The sequence below is a fragment of the Pteropus alecto genome, unplaced genomic scaffold, assembly GCF_000325575.1.
Source record: "Pteropus alecto unplaced genomic scaffold, ASM32557v1 scaffold194, whole genome shotgun sequence".
Taxonomy (NCBI): Eukaryota; Metazoa; Chordata; class Mammalia; order Chiroptera; family Pteropodidae; genus Pteropus; species Pteropus alecto.
Window position 1 is genome coordinate 2,212,405 of NW_006436281.1, and position 18,649 is coordinate 2,231,053.

The 18,649-nt window shown below is 50.7% G+C and overlaps 1 protein-coding gene across 1 annotated transcript in view; it reads left to right on the forward strand.

Annotated features, from left to right (window-relative positions):
• Positions 1-1,693: 1,693 nt before the first annotated feature.
• ARHGAP35 (Rho GTPase activating protein 35) overlaps positions 1,694-18,649 on the forward strand; it is a 68,831-nt gene continuing 51,875 nt past the window's right edge. Inside the window, exons 1-2 of the mRNA XM_006911826.3 lie at positions 1,694-5,567; positions 16,660-16,804. Coding sequence (XP_006911888.1) covers positions 1,884-5,567; positions 16,660-16,804 — 3,829 coding nt within the window. The 5' untranslated portion in view covers positions 1,694-1,883. The remainder of the gene's footprint in view (positions 5,568-16,659; positions 16,805-18,649) is intronic.

Here is an 18,649-nt window from a genome sequence, read left to right on the forward strand (position 1 = left end):
CTTTTTCAGTACATGTAAGCTCTGTGGGGACAAGGCCCACTCTTGATCACTCTGCGTCCTTAGCCCTGTGTCGTAGGCTAATGATGCAGAAATGAACAAGAGTGGGCCTTGTCCCCACAGAGCTTATATTCCTGTCGGAAACACCCTTGTGTTTACACCCTTTAAAAAAAACTTTTTACTTGGAAATAATTACAAATTTATAGAAAGTTGCAAAAATTAAAACAGCACAGAGTAACATCCGATACACTTTGCCCAGATTCACCTATTGTTAATGTTTTACCTCATTTGCATATTATCTATAGCACATTTTTCCTCTGGACCAGTCACATACATGATGGCCTTTCCCCCCCAAATACTTCAGAGTGTGTTTCCTTAGAGTAGGGTTGTTCTCTCCTATGAGAGTCATCAACTTCATAAATTTACATTGATAAACTGCTTTTATGTAACATTCTGTTCACAGTCCGGTGTTGTTAATTCATCCTATGGTGTGCTGTACCCTCTCCCCCGTCCCCTTCGGCGCAGAATTCAGTCTGCGGTCAAGTAATCGCATTTAGTGATGATGTCTCTTTAGCCTCCCTCACAGCCATTCTTTGTCAGTTATGACAGGGGTCCCCAAACCTCGGGCTGCCAACCAGTACCGGTCTGCGGCCTGTTAGGAACCGGGCAGCACAGCAGGAGGGGAGCGGCGGGCTTGTACCTGTATCTGCAGCCGCTCCCCAGCGCCAGCATCACCGCCTCAGCTCCGCCTCAGACCTCAGATCATCAGGCGTTAGATTCTCATAGGAGCACTGGTCCCTGGTGCCACAAAGGTTGGGGACCACTGAGTTATGACATTGATATTTTTTGAAAAGTATTGCATGCCCCCTGTTTTAAATAGTATCTTGCTCATTTTGTGTTTGATGTTTCCTTGTGATGAGGATGAGGTAAAGTATCGTAGGCCATCATACTGCATAGTGATTGTCCTCCGGGGGGATCGCGTCTGGGGGCCCATGATGTCCTTTAAGCCCTCTTTGGTGGGGATTTTCATTGCCCAAAGCGTTGCCCAGTTTCTCCACTGTGTAATTAATGTTTTTTAAAGTCTTCTCTTTGTAACTAATAATAAGTAGTCTGTTGGAGGATACCTCAGTTCTGTGCAGATACCCTGCTCCTTATCAAAATTTCTCTCCTTGGTTTGGTGTCAAGTGATGATTCTTGTCTGATCCAGTCGTATAAAGTCAGGTTTCTATTTTTCGCAGTGGGTTATAATTCATCACTATACTTAATGATTTTGGTGCTCAGATTATTCCGGATTTGACCCGTGGGAGCCCCTCAGAACCGGCTTCCGTATCGTTGTGAGGCGCCCTTTTTCCATCCCTTCCTTTCTTGCACAGCAAGATGGTACAGGCTTATCTTGCACCAACTCCGCCCTAGCCCTGGGATCAGCCATTTTTCCAAGGAGCCGTCAAACCCTTGTGTGAGCACTTAGCACACTGCTTACTGTATATCTTTCTCCACGAGGTGATATTGTGACTCTCTGAGGGCACACAGATGTCAGTCTTATTCACTCTCACGTTTTCACCCAGCGGTAGGTCTGGCACATTTGCTCTTTAAGTATTTGTTGAATAAGAAAATCGATTTTTGCTATAGTTCAGTGATTAAAATTGGTTTCCAAAATGATGATGCTGATGGGTTTTCTTTCCCCTCCCCCATCTAGGAAGATGTTGGCTATTTGGCGATAGAAGTGGTGAAAACTGACCTCACACCGGTAGACGAGCACTACGGGACCTGATCCTCTTGCTGCACGGGCAGCCGGCCCCCACTGAGCATGTTGGGAAGCCATGGAGTCCACTGGAAAACACTAGTCTGATCTTGGAAGTGGCTGATTGTGGCAGGATGTGTCGACGATGATGATGGCCAGAAAGCAAGATGTCCGTGTTCCCACCTACAACATCAGCGTGGTGGGGCTGTCTGGGACCGAGAAGGAGAAGGGCCAGTGCGGCATCGGGAAGTCCTGTCTGTGCAACCGCTTCGTGCGCCCGAGCGCCGACGAGTTCCACTTGGACCACACCTCTGTCCTCAGCACCAGTGACTTTGGCGGGCGGGTGGTCAATAATGACCACTTCCTCTACTGGGGAGAAGTCAGCCGATCCCTGGAGGATTGCGTGGAATGTAAGATGCACATCGTGGAGCAGACTGAGTTCATTGACGATCAGACCTTTCAGCCGCATCGAAGCACGGCCCTGCAGCCCTACATCAAGAGAGCTGCCGCGACCAAGCTCGCGTCGGCTGAGAAACTCATGTACTTTTGCACTGACCAGCTGGGGCTGGAGCAGGACTTTGAGCAGAAACAAATGCCAGATGGAAAGCTGCTGATCGATGGTTTTCTTCTCGGCATTGACGTTAGCAGGGGCATGAATAGGAACTTTGATGACCAGCTCAAGTTTGTCTCAAATCTCTACAATCAGCTTGCAAAAACAAAAAAGCCCATCGTGGTGGTCCTGACTAAGTGTGATGAGGGCGTCGAGCGGTACATTAGAGATGCACATACTTTTGCCTTAAGCAAAAAGAACCTCCAGGTTGTGGAGACCTCAGCAAGATCCAACGTCAACGTGGACTTGGCTTTCAGCACCTTAGTGCAACTCATTGATAAAAGTCGGGGAAAGACGAAAATCATCCCTTACTTTGAAGCTCTCAAGCAGCAGAGTCAGCAGATAGCTACGGCAAAAGACAAGTACGAGTGGCTGGTGAGTCGCATTGTGAAAAACCACAACGAGAACTGGCTGAGTGTCAGCCGAAAGATGCAGGCCTCCCCTGAGTACCAGGACTACGTCTACCTGGAAGGGACCCAGAAAGCCAAGAAGCTGTTTCTCCAGCACATCCACCGCCTCAAACACGAGCACATCGAGCGCAGGAGGAAGCTGTACCTGGCAGCTCTGCCGTTGGCTTTCGAAGCTCTTATACCCAATCTGGATGAAATAGACCACCTGAGCTGCGGAAAAGCCAAAAAGCTCTTGGAGACCAAGCCGGAGTTCCTGAAGTGGTTCGTCGTGCTCGAGGAGACCCCGTGGGATGCCACCAGCCACATCGACAACATGGACAACGAGCGGATTCCCTTCGACTTGATGGACACTGTCCCCGCAGAGCAGCTGTATGAGGCCCACTTAGAGAAGCTGCGGAACGAGAGGAAAAGAGCTGAGATGAGGAGGGCGTTTAAAGAAAACCTGGAGACCTCGCCTTTCATAACTCCTGGCAAGCCCTGGGAAGAGGCCCGCAGTTTCATCATGAATGAAGATTTCTACCAGTGGCTGGAAGAATCTGTATACATGGATATCTATGGCAAACACCAAAAGCAAATTATAGACAGGGCAAAGGAGGAGTTTCAGGAGCTGCTTTTGGAATATTCAGAATTGTTCTATGAGCTGGAGCTGGACGCTAAGCCCAGCAAGGAGAAGATGGGTGTTATTCAGGATGTCCTGGGGGAAGAACAGCGGTTTAAAGCGCTGCAGAAGCTCCAGGCGGAGCGCGATGCCCTCATCCTGAAGCACATCCACTTCGTGTACCACCCAACAAAGGAGACGTGCCCCAGCTGCCCAGCCTGCGTGGACGCTAAGATCGAGCACTTGGTTAGTTCCCGGTTTATCCGACCATCTGACCGGAATCAGAAAAATTCACTCTCTGACCCCAACATCGATAGAATCAACTTGGTTATCCTGGGCAAAGATGGCCTTGCCCGAGAGTTGGCCAATGAGATTCGAGCTCTTTGTACAAACGATGACAAGTACGTGATAGATGGTAAAATGTATGAGCTTTCCCTGAGGCCGATAGAAGGGAACGTCAGGCTTCCCGTGAACTCTTTCCAGACGCCCACGTTTCAGCCCCACGGATGTCTCTGCCTCTACAATTCGAAGGAGTCGCTGTCCTACGTGGTGGAGAGCATCGAGAAGAGTAGAGAGTCCACACTCGGCAGGCGAGATAATCACTTAGTCCATCTCCCCCTGACGCTAATTCTGGTGAACAAGAGAGGAGACACCAGCGGAGAGACGCTGCATAGCTTAATCCAGCAAGGCCAGCAGATCGCCAGCAAACTCCAGTGTGTCTTCCTGGACCCTGCCTCTGCCGGCATCGGTTATGGACGCAACATTAACGAAAAGCAGATCAGTCAAGTGTTGAAAGGACTCCTGGACTCTAAGCGTAACTTAAACCTGGTCAGTTCTACCGCTAGCATCAAAGATCTGGCTGACGTTGACCTGCGAATTGTCATGTGTCTGATGTGCGGAGACCCTTTTAGTGCAGACGACATCCTCTTTCCCGTCCTTCAGTCCCAAACCTGTAAATCTTCCCATTGCGGAAGCAACAACTCTGTTTTACTTGAACTACCAATCGGGCTACACAAGAAGCGCATTGAACTGTCTATTCTTTCATACCATTCCTCGTTTAGCATCAGAAAAAGCCGGTTGGTCCATGGGTACATTGTTTTTTATTCAGCCAAACGTAAGGCCTCCTTGGCTATGTTACGTGCCTTTCTTTGTGAAGTGCAGGATATTGTCCCCATTCAGCTGGTCGCACTCACTGACGGCGCTGTAGATGTCCTGGACAATGACTTAAGTCGGGAGCAGCTGACCGAGGGGGAGGAGATCGCTCAAGAGATAGATGGCAGGTTCACAAGCATCCCCTGCAGCCAAGCCCAGCACAAACTCGAGATCTTCCACCCATTTTTTAAGGATGTGGTGGAGAAAAAGAACATAATCGAGGCGACGCACATGTACGATAACGCTGCCGAGGCCTGCAGCACCACGGAGGAGGTGTTCAACTCCCCCCGGGCGGGCTCTCCGCTCTGCAACTCCAACCTGCAGGATTCGGAAGAGGACATCGAGCCCCCTTCCTACAGCCTGTTTCGAGAAGACACGTCGCTGCCCTCTCTGTCCAAAGACCATTCCAAGCTGTGTATGGAGCTGGAGGGGAACGATGGGCTGTCTTTCATCATGAGCAATTTTGAGAGTAAACTCAACAACAAAGTACCTCCGCCAGTCAAACCAAAGCCTCCTCTCCATTTTGATATTACAAAGGGGGATCTGTCTTACTTAGATCAAGGCCACAGAGATGGGCAGAGGAAGTCTGTGTCTTCTAGTACCTGGCTACCTCCGGACGCGTTCGATCCTTCCGATTACGCCGAACCCATGGATGCAGTGGCCAAGCCGAGAAATGAGGAAGAAAACATATACTCGGTGCCCCACGACAGCACCCAAGGCAAGATCATCACCATCCGGAACATCAACAAAGCCCAGTCCAACGGCAGTGGGAACGGTTCCGACAGTGAGATGGACACCAGCTCCCTAGAGCGAGGCCGCAAGGTATCCATCGTGAGCAAGCCAGTGCTGTACAGGACGAGATGCAGCCGGCTGGGGAGGTTCGCTAGCTACCGAACCAGCTTCAGCGTGGGGAGCGATGATGAGCTGGGGCCCATCCGGAAGAAAGAGGAGGATCAGGCGTCCCAAGGTTATAAAGGGGACAATGCCGTCATCCCGTATGAGACAGACGAAGACCCGAGGAGGAGGAACATCCTGCGCAGTCTGCGAAGGAACACCAAGGTGAGACGTGGGGTAGGAGCCAGTCGCAGGCGTGGCCTGCACAGTGTCTTGCTGGGTTGATAGATGATGACGATTTTCAAGGACAGCGTATCGTGGTAAAAAACTGCTTTATGTGTGTGTGTGTTTGGTCTTTGACTTAGCATGAAAAAGTAAGCAGTGTCTCTGATAGCTACTGCGGGCGGCTCTGAAGTAGTCAGGACCCTGGACAGACAGCCCGAGTCATCTTTGTCCAAAGCGACAGTTAATTACCAGGATGAGCAGAGCGCATTGAACTTGTCAGTGTCCTGACAAGTAGCCAAGCCAATGACGAAGCGCTTGCTCTTCCTTCACTCAAACACCAGAACCCAGCGTTGCATGCCTCGGTCCCTTACTGCTAAACAAGAGGTGTCTCATGCGCTCCGCGTCCCCTTGCTGATCCATAAAGGTTACTGCATTTCGGATTAGGAAAAATGGGATGGTTATTGTATTTACACACACAAATCAGTGAAGGGTCTTTGGGCACACAAATGAAAAATAAGGACCTTGCCACTGCAAGTTATAAACCTGTCCCAAATTTGTAGTCTTGGAGTGCCACCCACCTCCATTATTTTGAGTTGTTCCTGCTGTCGGTGAGCTTCAGCTTTGATTGAGGGACCACAGGTGGGGCGAGGAGGGATAAAAAGGAAGATAAACTGTGGACATTCTGAATGTGGCGCCTGCCGTCAGGTGTGGGGGGGTCCTCAGTGCAGCAATAGGCGAAGCCTCTGTCAAGTGAAGAATCGCACTGCAGGGCACAGCGCCCTGGCCCCTTGGTCTTAGGCTTTGAGATAGAAAAGGATTTCCCAGCTCTTCTCTCCCCCCATTTAGAGTAGAGGGAGAGACTCTTTTACCGAGAAAGACGTGGTGAGGCACAGCAGGCCTGGGTCACCTGCCTGCCCTCGACCAGCACCATATGCAGAGTGTTTTCTCTACACTGAGAGCTTTTGCTCCTCTGCTTACCACAAAACCGCAGAGAGCAAAGTCGCTTGTCTGAAAGTATTTGGGAAACTTTGGAAAGAAAGGTTGCCAGAAATGTATGTTACAAGATGCGCCAGGTCCGAGGGCCCTGGAGTCCAGGCTGTCTTGAGAGCTGCCGATTGCGGTGTGGAATTCCTCCCGGAGGCCAGTCCCACGGCTCTCGCTGGCTGAGAGGGCCCTTGGAGGTGGCAGGTCATGGCGCCAGCATAGAGTGCTCCTCAGTCACCACTGGCCACAGCTTCCAGAATTTTCCTACCTATGCGGTGTGAGAAAGGGCTGGGCAGTATCACGGTGCGTTCTTTCCCCTCCCCCTCGGAGCTGACTTAATGAATATTGTAGGCATTCCTCTGCTGTCTGTCTCCTCGATTCGTTTCTCCACTTGGATTCCTTTACCTGCCTTCAGTATTTTGTTCTCTAAAGGCAGCGGGGAGCCCCACCCAAAGCGTGAAGCCGGAAGGTGGTCTGACCTGGCTCCCCGTGTTTCCCCACCACTCTCCTGTGGAATGAAGCTGGGATCCAAACATTTTGAACATTTCAACTTCTCCTCCTCCTCTTCTCCCAACGAAGACCGGCGCCAGAACAGCTCATCTAAGTGCTGACAGTCTTCTAATTTGTGGGGGTGTGTGCACACCTGGGAATCAGGAAGGTGGCATGAGAGCACACTGAAATGTAACTGCTTTTCTGACTTCTCCATTTTAATATCTGTTGGAAACGACGCTCTTAAAGCATATTCCCAAACAAGCCATGCTTCTGAGCTCACACTGTGCGGGCTCGACAAACAGCTGGTTCTGGTGGGCCTGTGGGTTGGCCCCGGGCACGCTGGCGAAGAGCACTTCTCACCGCGCCGCAGCCGGGGCGTCCTTGTCGGGGCGTCCTTGCCGGGTCGCTGTGTCAGCATGCAAGCAGCGGTCGACTTCCTGTCTTAGTTCTGTGGGCCACACCCCTTCAGAGCAAACAGAAATGATGCCTCTGGCCCAAGAGCAGTTGCGTGCCAGCGGTCAGTTTAGGAGTATCCTTTGGAAAGAGGGAGTAAAAGGGGAAATTGTCTTTTCCTGCCTTAGAAAATGGTACTTTGGAATGAGTAAAGCTGCTTCGTCATCTTAACGCAGAGATAAGCAACGCCTTGATTCTCTTCCCGGTTGGAGCAAACCTATTAAAGTGGCTGCCATTAACGCAGACTGACACTTGTTTTACTGGAAAAGCAAGATAAATGGGCCAGAGAATGCCCAGCCAGCCTCTGCATGGGGGATTTGGCATTCCATTTTTATTGGCATGACAAAGCAATAAGTATTTATTTGAAGTGAGGTGGGTGCCAGTTGGTAATGGAAAACACACTTACTTAGTGCCTCCTGCCTGCCAGAGCCCACTGGGGAAGTGGCACAGATCCTTCCTTCTTACCCAGATCTAAGTGCCCAGTTGAGGTGGCAGGATCTGCACAGCTTCTGAAAATAGGTGGTCTGCCCGGAGGGCTGTGTTGGGCGGAGCAGAAATCCCACGTTGGAGGTGGTTGAGGTAGAGAGAGAGAGTGTGAGTGTGTGTGTGTGTGTGTGTGTGTGTGTGTGTGTGTGTGTGTAGTGATTAGGAGCTTGGGTGGAGGGACTGGGTGCTAAAGTCACATCCCAACTCCTCCGTTTCCTCACCGGGACTTTGGCCGTGTGATTCACCTCCCTTCTTTCAAAGGGGAGAATGTAGTAGCACCTTCTTCATAGGGCTGTGGGAGACGGAGTGAGGTTATGCAGAGAAAGCATGGAGCACGTTGCATGCTGAATAAGCAGTCGTTGTCATTATTTAAGTAGACCTGGAGAGTGAGGCGAGGAAAGGCTGGAAGCTGTGTTGGAGGGAAGGAGAAAGCTGGCCTGTTCCAGGGCCGACACCGCCCCTCCCTCCTGTGTAAGTGTGGCCCCTGTGTGTGACTTCGCCGCCTGCCCAGCACTGACCCAGCATCGGCTCCGACAGCAGGAAAGGCTGTGCTCTGGGCCCCCTTGCAGGAGGAGGCGTTGCTCGGCGCTCTTGCTCATTTGCTAGATTACCTCCTTACTGTGACATTGGACTTGGAGTGGGGGGACTCGCTTTCATTTCTGCTAATGAAAGTGTAGACTGTGGAGCCGACTCTCATTCTGGGTCTGCTTCCCGGTGAAGTATCTAGCAGCCCGCCCTCCGCATGGGGGCCTTCCGCCGGGCGCTGGGTGGAGTGGAAGACCCACGCCGGCCCTTCGGTGGGGCCGCGAGTAGGTGCTTTGTCTGCGCGGCGCTGTCGCTGTGACGGTCTCTGTCTCTTGGGGCCCACGTGCACGGAGCGCCAGTCAGGCCAGCAGGGTCTTCTTCTAAAGCCAAATGCCGGGCCGGGCCGGGCCAGGATGCCTTGCCCCAGAGTGCGCCTGTTGGGCAGGCTTGGATTGCTGGATTTAGTGTGTTTGACCATGGATTAAAGAGAAGCCATAATTGGCTATTTACCCCTCTATCTGATGTACTCTTTATTTTTGTGTTAAAAAAAAAAAGACAAAGCAGAATGATAAAGAAAATCTTTCACTGTAGCTACCACATGACAAGACAACCTATTGAAAAGCAAACCAATTCAATCACGCATTGTTTGGTCTATAAGGCACCAAGTAAGCAGTTTGACAGTTTGTGCTCCCGCACCCCCCCGTGAATTGGCTTATTTCATTGGATTCGGTGAATTGGCTGGTTGTTGTGGCTTTGTGCGGACACAGCTCTCATTTTGTGAAGCCTAAACGGAGTTAAAGTTTCTTCTGTGAATAAAAACCAGCTGGGGGATCGGGCTGCTCCCTCCCCATGGAGGGCCGTTGCATTTTGACAGACGCTGAATGGTATGAAATACGAGCTCTTTGTAACCTGCCCAGGAAAAGAGTCTCAGTGTGTGCGTCCTACGCAGTGAGCTGTGAGGCCTCATAGATATCCTGGTCTTAGAAACGAGATGGGGGTGCTGACTTTACCTTGAGGCTTCCGATTCTTAACAGAATTGTATAGAATGCTCCTCAGTCACCAAGAGCAAGGAATACTCTTGCTCCGAGGCACATGCTCATTCATTCTTTTAGGAAGGAGCCCGTTCAGTGCACGGGCGCTTGGTGAACCCTGCTGTTCCTCCAGTTCAGGCACCAGGCGGCTCGGTGGTCAGCCCATGCGTCCCGCATCCCAAGTGTTAGCAGAGAGGGGTGCAGAGTTCCACCAGGGGGTTCGGTAGCGAGGAGTTCTACCCTCAGCTGGGACTTCCGGGAACACTCCCCAGCGAAGCACTACGCACAGCGCAGACTTGAAGGCGAGTCAGCAGGCGAGTCCAGGGAGTCGGAGGCTTCCTGGGGAGAGCCTCGGAGAAAACAGTTTGGAACTCGAAGCTGATGAAACGAGTCATGTTGTAAGAGTCGAAAGAAACGGCGAGTTGGCTGCTGCAGAGAGGGAGGGAGAACCAGGCCGGATGGCAGGGCTGTGGGTACCTCTGAGGGGTATGGCATTGTGCTACCTTTACTGAATACCTGCTGTGCACCAGGTACGGTGACAGTCATTTTCACATTAGTTTTTTATGTATTTATCTTACCAGCCTTAATGAAGTGATTTTTTAATAAAAATTCCCGTTTGAGAGATGAGGAAACAGGCTCAGAGAGATTGCCCTGCCCAAGTCACGGCAGTTACTGAGTGCGGGAGCAGAGCTTTTTGAACCCTGGTCCTCTGACGTCCACTTCCGATGGGTGTGAGAACCCAGCGTACAAGCAAGATGGTGTCCATCAGCCAGGCACGCATCCGGAGCGCTGTCAGCCCAGTCAGGTTGCTCGTTTCAGACACAGGACTTTGACGATCATCTGGGAAAGCCCTTTCCCCACTGCCCCCTAAGAACAGCATGGCGAGTCGAGTCGCTTACGGGACGACAAAGGCATGCAGACGCCGAAAGAACAACTGGATCTTTAAGAAATTGTTTTGAACTGGTGTCATTCGGTTCTCAGTTTATTTTAAGCCCAAAGAACTGCTGTAGTGTGTTTTTGGTGACAAAAATAGACTATCTTTAACTGTCTGCCTTAGCTTACAGCACACCTGTTCTTTAAAAAAAAATTACAATAGACAACGCAACTCCCTTTTTCAAAGAACAGAGAATTGTTCTGATCTTCACTGAGCCGAGTTGTTCACCTCCATCACCTAGTGTTACTGAAATACCTTTGTAAGGACTCAGGTTATTCCAGCTTGGGTCGAGAATCACCTCTGCTTCCATAGAGCAAGGCCTCCTGAATGCGTTTCTCCCGTGCTGGCGAGGAGGCGAGCAGTCAGAACTGACCTCTGAGAGGCCACATTCAGTGTTCGAGTCAGGCAGGGAGTTCGTGAAAATGTCCCGGAACTGGTGGACCCCTCGCTACTTAGCCCCCTGCCGCACTGGCCGTTCAGCCTGAGCCAGCAGCGAGGACTGACCCAGGTTTGCTAGATGCCACGCCTTTCTAGAGCAAAAAGCTGTGGTCGCAATTTATTTGGGGCCCCTGTGGGGACGACCTGCCTTCCTTTTCCCATCATGCGAGAGGGATGCTGGGAAAACCGAGAGCTCCTGCTACTTCCTGTTCCTTCCCTAATAAAGGCACCCCGAGCTGGCGAGTGACCCAGTCTTCGTCCCGACTGCCAGCTTGAGGGAGACAAGCCCAAGCGTGTGCGCTTTCGTAGTTGACGGCCAGTAAGGGCAAATCCACCTTCAGGTTTTCTCTTAAACTTGGGCTTCCATTTTTTCAGAGCCAGAAGGGGGAGCACCAGTTAACCTGAATACACCTGGGGCATGAGTGAGTAACTTCATTGAAAAGGTCTTTTTAATGCTTGTTGGAAGTGAGAGAGAATCAGGGTCCTTTGGGGGAACCTATAGCGATGTAGTTTATGGAATCTTTCAGTATTTCTGTCCACCAGTTACAGTTAGTCAGGGTGTGCCACCACACGACCTGGCAAAGCGTGCGTGTGACCCTTTAGGCAAGCGTTCTCAACCTTTGTGGCCCCAGGGACCGGTGCTCCTATGAGAACCTAACGCCCGAGGAGCCGAAGCAGAGCTGAGGCGGTGATGCTGCCGCTGGGGAGCGGCTGCGAACACAGATGAAGCTTTGCTCACCCGCCTGCTGCTCGCCTGCTGCTCACCTCCTGCTGTGAGGCCGGGGTCCTAACGGACGAGGGACCGCTCCCGGTCCATGGCCCAGGGATTGGGGACCTCCACTCCCAGGTCTGCTTTATCAGTTTCCCTCTCAAAAGGGAGAGTTGTCACCATTCAGAGGACCCTGTCCCTGTTCCAGACTACATTCTGTATATGGTGTTTCTCCTTTAAAAAAAAAGAAGGAAGGATCCAGCAGCCTGGATTCTGTTGTTTTACTTCTTTTATTAGATCTGTTACTGAGCATTTAAGAGGATGCGCTCAGCGATACAACTCTAGTAATCGTCTTTTCTGACTCTAAAATCTGTTAAGTAATTTGACACGTATAAGGGGTTATGGAGACCAGGAGAGAATATTTGAAGTTGACACTTTAGAATCACTACACGGCCGTACCTGCCGTTCCCACAGAAGATAGAATGGTCTTCATACGGGAAGAGTGGCTGCCCTCTCTGTTGGCTCCACAGGATCCTCTTGGTGGCTCAGTTGGGATCTGTCATCTGACACCTAGGTCACGTTGCTTACTGTGGATGCAGGCCTTCTCTTACCAATTAGATCGTAAGCTCATTGAGGGTGAGCGATGGCTTTGCTGGTGGTATTAGCTCTGCTGCGAGTTTGCCATGTGACCTTGGGCAAATTCGTTCCAAAAGAAAAATGCCAGGATTCTTGCCCTCTAGGAACTTAGCACAATGGGAGATTGCCGTATGAGTACATAAATGACTATCCCTGTTCAGTGCCCTCGGTCACCCAGGGAAGTGATGGTCTGCGACACGGTTGTCAGCGTGGATGAGACCTGAGCCTCAGCCCCTCGCATCCGAGGGCGAGCAGCACAGTGTCAGGACAAGGAGAAACCTCTGGACCCACAGAGGCAGCCTGAACGTGAAGAAATATCAAACACTGGCCCCGTGCACCATTGGAATCTGGTTTTGTTCAGGAAGTTTATTGGCCGCCTACTGCACGCGAGGCTCTGGAACCCAGTCATCGTATAGGCTGATCCTGTTTCTTGGTCCTTGGCTGCCATTCCAGTCTTCTTCTTGCCCCCGTGGACGTGGAGGCGCTGTGGAGCGGGCTCAGCATCCTGCAGGCCGGCGACTGACATCTCTCCACGCCACCAAGTCGAGTGTCCCCTCCTTGCTCTTTTCTCAGTTGGGAAAAGCCGAGAAGCAAGAAGCAAATTCCAGTCCCCATTTCTCTGCATTGCGACCCCTCCAGAAACCGGTGGTTCGTTTGTTTCCTTTGCCGCCCGGTTAGTATCAAGAGTAAGGAACAAAAAATGTTGTTTCAAACGGACAAGGTGAAGAGGATTCAAGCTGACCGACCGGTCCTTGGTTTCTGTCCGTGGCGTTTCGTCACGAGATGTTCACGCAGGGGGCGGTCATCGATCACCGACCCTGGAGTCCCGGTTCTTTTCAGTTCTGGGCGTGACTGTGCGCCTCCGTTTTCTCATCTGTTTAATGGGCTGCGTAGGCCCCTTCCTTGAAGGCTGGTCTGAGCACCTAGCACAGCGTCCCGCACGTGACCTCTCCGGATGAATCACTGTCGTCTCAGTTTTGACTCAGTCACACTCCAGACTTGGAGGCACAGATGTGTAGCTTGTTGTCAGGGCTGGGTTTCCTCTGGCTAGATGCTGTTTCAGGTCAGCCTGTTAAGTAACTGTCCCCCCAAGAAGGTGGATGTTTGGGATGGTGTTACTTTTTCCTCTCCAAGGACCTGATGTCGGGAGGGTTCCTGTGACTCCCTCATGAGTGACACACGTCTGACCGGGGACGGAGACATCTGGCAGGCCACTCAGAAGAATGGCATTTCCGCCCAATGTGTGCCAGCAGCCCCTCAGATGCCCTGCGTGGTGCTCGCCCCGCCAGCAGCCTGGCCCAGCCCTTGGCGTGCGCTGCAGATGCCGGCTTCCTTACGAAGAAGCTTGGAGTCAGCTGCGCAAGGGTTCCTTACCTAATTCTGTGACACCCGACAGAGCCTTCGGTTATTCCAAGGGGGTATTTGACATTCCGTAAACCAGAGTTTGTTTACATCTTAGAGAGAGATGTAATCTCCGCGTTTGTAAGCCAAAGTGCCGGGCTAAGTCTTGGACTCCAGGTGAGAGGCCTTCCATCACACGCAGCATCTCCTCGCCAACGGGCGTGGCAGGCGGGTTGCAGCCTTTGCTTCAAATAGGTATGGGGCAGTCCCTTCATTTTTAAACAGCTGGGGGGGGGGGTTCGTTTTCTAAATTTCTCTTTATAAGAGCCAAACTTGCTTCTCCGTGTCTTCCACTTCTGTCCCCCCCACGTGACCCTATGGAATCATACAAAATAATCTGTTCTCTTTCCATGAGATAGTCCTGTCGCTATTGGAAACAGCCGTGGTAATGCCCAGTCTTACCTTTATCCAAAGCCCATGCTCATCGACATTATTGAGATACTTTCTCCAAAATAATCAGCGCCTTTGTGGACGCTCACATGAGGAAAAAAATGCTCTAAACAAATGGTTTTTCCTAAAACCACAGAAATACAACTGAGGTTTTGGCCTTTGTTAAACTATCTACTAAAAGAGAAGGTAACCAAATAGGATCAAGGTAAATGGATCCAGATGTATCTCCAGCAATCGGTTTCATTTCCAAGTCAGTGAGACCCATTTAGAAGAATGGGTCTTCTTTTTTACTTTTAAATGTGCACAGCTTATAAACTGTAAAGTATGTGGAAGTCTCTGCATGAAACCCTCTGAAGAGCACAACTAACTAACTAGCTCCTAGGTCGGGTCAGCCATCGCCTTTTCCTTATCCTGCCCATCTTCATTCCTCTGGTACCCTTTATTTGGGAACAAATCACTTCCTGTTTAGTCTGAGATTCTCTTAAGGACTTCCTGTGCAAACAAGTGGCAGAAAAAGAACAGCTGAGAATAAAATGTACGTGAAAGAAGGAACAAGCCCGTTGCTGGGCTGTCGGCTGACAGTACCTGGAATAACAACCCAAAGGCAGAGACCGTCCAGCATACAGCCTGCTGACTGGATGGGGGTCGTAATTCAGTGTGAATGGATCCTGCAGTCTCAGAGAAGAGCCCCTCACTCACTCCACAGAGCCTGGTCCTAAGACCAGTGTCACAGCTTCTCAGGTTGCGGGGAATGGCTGCCGCTGCTCCCCTGTAGACTGGGGCAAACAGTCTCGGACTTCACACTTTTTACAAAGAAGTAAGGAAAAACAAATTAACGATTTATGTTGTGCCTTCACGTGAAATAACCAATCTGGACTCTCTTTCCAGCATCTTCTACTTGCACAAAGTACAACATAAATGATTTAAGCTTCGAATCTGACAGACCTGGGTTCGAATCCTGACAGACAAGGTCTGTGACTTTGGTCAAGTGACTTAACATCTCAGGGAAGCACCCTGCTCACAGGCTGGTCGTGAGGGTGAAATGATACGACGTACGGGAAGGGGTCAACACCTGGTATACAGTAGTCACCCAATAAATGTGAGCGCTGTCTAAAGGCCAGAGAGCGCCAAGCAGCCAGGTCCCAGCCGTCAGGCACTGGGGTCGACTTCATATCGTTCATCAGCTGTAGAATCCGAATGTGCAAAGAAGGCCATCTGGATGTCAGGAACGTTCCTTTTGCCCGTCCCAATCGTGCAGGATTTGCCTGTGAAAACGAGCACTGTCCTGCGGTAAAACCGAGGCTTCCAGGTCAGGTGGTGAGAAGGAATAAGAAGCAGAACCGTCTGGGAAGCTGCAAGGGAGCTCTCTGTAGTCCCCAGACCGCCTCGCAGCCGTGGTTCCCGGGACTAGACAGTGAGCCGTGACCTTGTGCTTCCTCCGCCTGCGCAGCGCTAGGACAGTTCACGAGGCACCTTCTAGCACCCTGAGGAGCCGGAGAGCCGCGCTTCCGTCAGCCGAACGCTTACTGTGTGGTAGACGCTGAAGTTCTTCGTATGCAGGACTTCATTCCAGATTCACAGCAGATCTGTGGTGTGGGTGTTAAGAACCCCATTTTACAGAAGCGGAAGCTGAGTCGTAGAACATTTCAGTCACTTGCCCGAGTCAGTCTGTCTGACCACAGAGCCTGTGCTCCTAACGCTGTGGTTCATCGCCGCCTTCTGAAAGTTTTCGGGATAGGCGGACCGCTAACCGGGGACCGAGTAAGTGGTTGGGGTGCAGTGCAATCTGGATAACTTCTAACAGTAGTGAAGACCCATGGACATAAAATACCAGGGTCTTTGGGGACAGACTCTCCAGCACTCGCTTACCAGTTGTGTCATTTAGGCATGTGACATTTTTCCTTTGTACAATGGAATGATCGAACATCCGGAGGTTTAAAAAAAAAAAAAAGTATTTGGCACTTCCTTGCGACGTAGTAAGTTCTCAAGTAGTTGCTGTGCTGCTCTGACTACATGAGGAAGGTGACTGAGAAAGGAAAGACAGAGGATTCTTTTCTTTGCCTCGTTGGATTCGTTTTACTCTCCTAGTGCAGAACCCATTCACCCCAGGCTAAGGTGTGGAAGGGAATTCCCACTTGGGGCCATCAGAACCCATGCGTCTCTCTGTCCTGTAAAGAGGAAATTATTAGTTCTCAGTTTCATCTTTTATCTTTGTAGGAATTTAGCCGCCTTTGGGTGGATCACATCTATTACTCGCGTGGGATGTTTGGAAAACTTCCTGTTTACTCCAGTGCACCCCTCATAAAGGATGTGGATAGTCATTTCATTGTCACTAAGTAAACATGGCCCGCTTCTTATAAACACCTTTGTTCTGATAGCGCAGTCTCACACTCCGGGGGCGACTTTGTGGCAGCTTGCTGGCATCTTATGTGACATTCGGAGGTTGGAAAATACAAAATTAGTGAGACGAACAAAATAGGCCTCTTTATGCCGCTTGGACCCTTTCCAGCAGTTTCCACGCCACTGCGAGCTCCCCTCTGCAAGCCTTCCTGATGTTTCAGTGCATGTCGAGACTCACTTTGTTTTTCTGCTTTCTTTTCTCTTCCTGGACAGAAACCAAAGCCCAAACCCCGGCCGTCCATCACGAAGGCAACCTGGGAGAGTAACTATTTTGGGGTCCCCTTAACGACCGTCGTGACTCCAGAGAAGCCAATCCCTATTTTTATTGAGAGGTGTATTGAGTACATTGAAGCCACAGGTAAGCACGTTGCCTCAGAGCTGGTCCCGGCCTTCGCCATCTGCGGATGCTTCCCAGGGGGCTGAGCCAGCTGAGGAGCCCTGACAGGTGTCAGGACCGCCCCCCTCCATCTCCACATGGTGGTGGGACCCTGGTGCGGGGCGTGTCCGAGCTGTCAGGAGATGGGGCGGGCCTGGCCTCAGGGCTGCAGTGCGGTGTGGCTGTCCCAGCCCCATCTCTGTGGTCGTCCGTGTCCCCGTCCCCCACCCCTGTCTTAGCGCGCAGCTTGTCTATGTCAGCTTCTTGAGGGCAGCGAAGGGGTTTTATTTGTCACTGTGTCCCCAGCACGAGACTGGACACAAATGGTAGTACATTTGGCTTAGTAAAGTGAACGACTAGTTGCGGCCATCATGGCCCTTAACCATTGACAGGTGCCCGAGATCCATGTGTGAGACACTTTTTCCCTGAGGTAAAAACCAGCTAAGACGTGGGTATCTTGTGGTCAAGCAGCTGCATTTCAGCTCCACTTGACAACTGATGTCATCTCAGAGACCAGCTCTCTTCAGATTTTCCGCATAGTTCTTAAAGTGACAAGATTTTACCTGCATTAAAGCATTGCATAACGTCTCTCTGGCCTCTCCTTGGAAACCCCTGGAGCTCCCGTTGTTTCCTTGATCATCTGCTGGACGTGCTCAAGGCCGATGAGCTTTGGGGAGAAGGAGCTGTGGCGGGCGCAGGGTCAGATGGATTCTTGAGCCCGAGAACATAGGCTTCATCTGATTGGAAACCAAGGTGGGATGATGGGCTCCCTGCGTGTGCTCTTCCTGGTTCCGGAGTTGTCTATCGTGACGCTAAGTGTCGTGTGGTGTGGACAGCCGGCCAGGCTCTGCTGATAATTTCAGCAGCATCGCGTTAAGCTGAGTCACTGGTGTTAATATTTCCTTAGGATGTGTGGAATCCGGGAGACTAGATTTCAGGTTGAAGCCCGTTAAAGACTTGTCATTCTTTCCAGGGTTTTTTCTGCCGCGTGCCGGGGTTGAATCACAGCAAGCACTTTGCATAATCATGGCCGGTCTGTAGCTTTGCTCAGTCCTTTCGGCACCCGAAGCCTTTTCTGAGTCTCCGTCTCCTGGACACTGGTTTCGTATCAGTTTCTTCCCGGCACATCTCCTTGGGCCAGGAGAGACTCCCCACAAAGCAAATCGAGTGATCGAAGCCTCCCTTTCTTGCCGACCAAACACTTCAGGGAGTTCGTGTCATTGGCTGGGCGGGGGTTGGGGTAGTATATTTTTTCCCTTAATTTTTTTACTTTGAATTTATTTCAGATTTATGGGAAAGTTGTAACAACAAAAATTATAAGCTTGTAACAAATCGAAAGTTATAAAAATTCCCGGGTTCCCTTAATATTAACATTTTACCACATCTCCGGGATCATTCTTTCTCTCTCTATAATTCTTTTTTTGAAAGTTGCAGATAATGATGCACCTTTGTTTGTAAATTCTTCAGTGGGCAGTTCCTAAAAACATTCTTGCAGAACCACCATGCAATTTTCAGAATTAGGACATTGACTAGGACTGCTCTAGTACTAATCTGTAGACATTTTCATTTCATTAGTTGTCCCATTAATGTCCATTATAGCAAAAGTCAAAAGTTTTGGTCCAAAGCTAATCCCAGACCACATTGTATGTAGTGGTCTTTTTCATCTCTTTTAATCTAGAACCATTCGGTCGGTCTGGTTTTCGTGGCCTTGATAGTTTTAAAGAGTGTGGATCAGTTATTTCGTAGGATGTTCCTCAACCTGGGGGTTTTCGCTGTTTGCTTACGATCGGATTCAGGCGTGTGCTCCTGGAAACAGCAGGGAGCGGT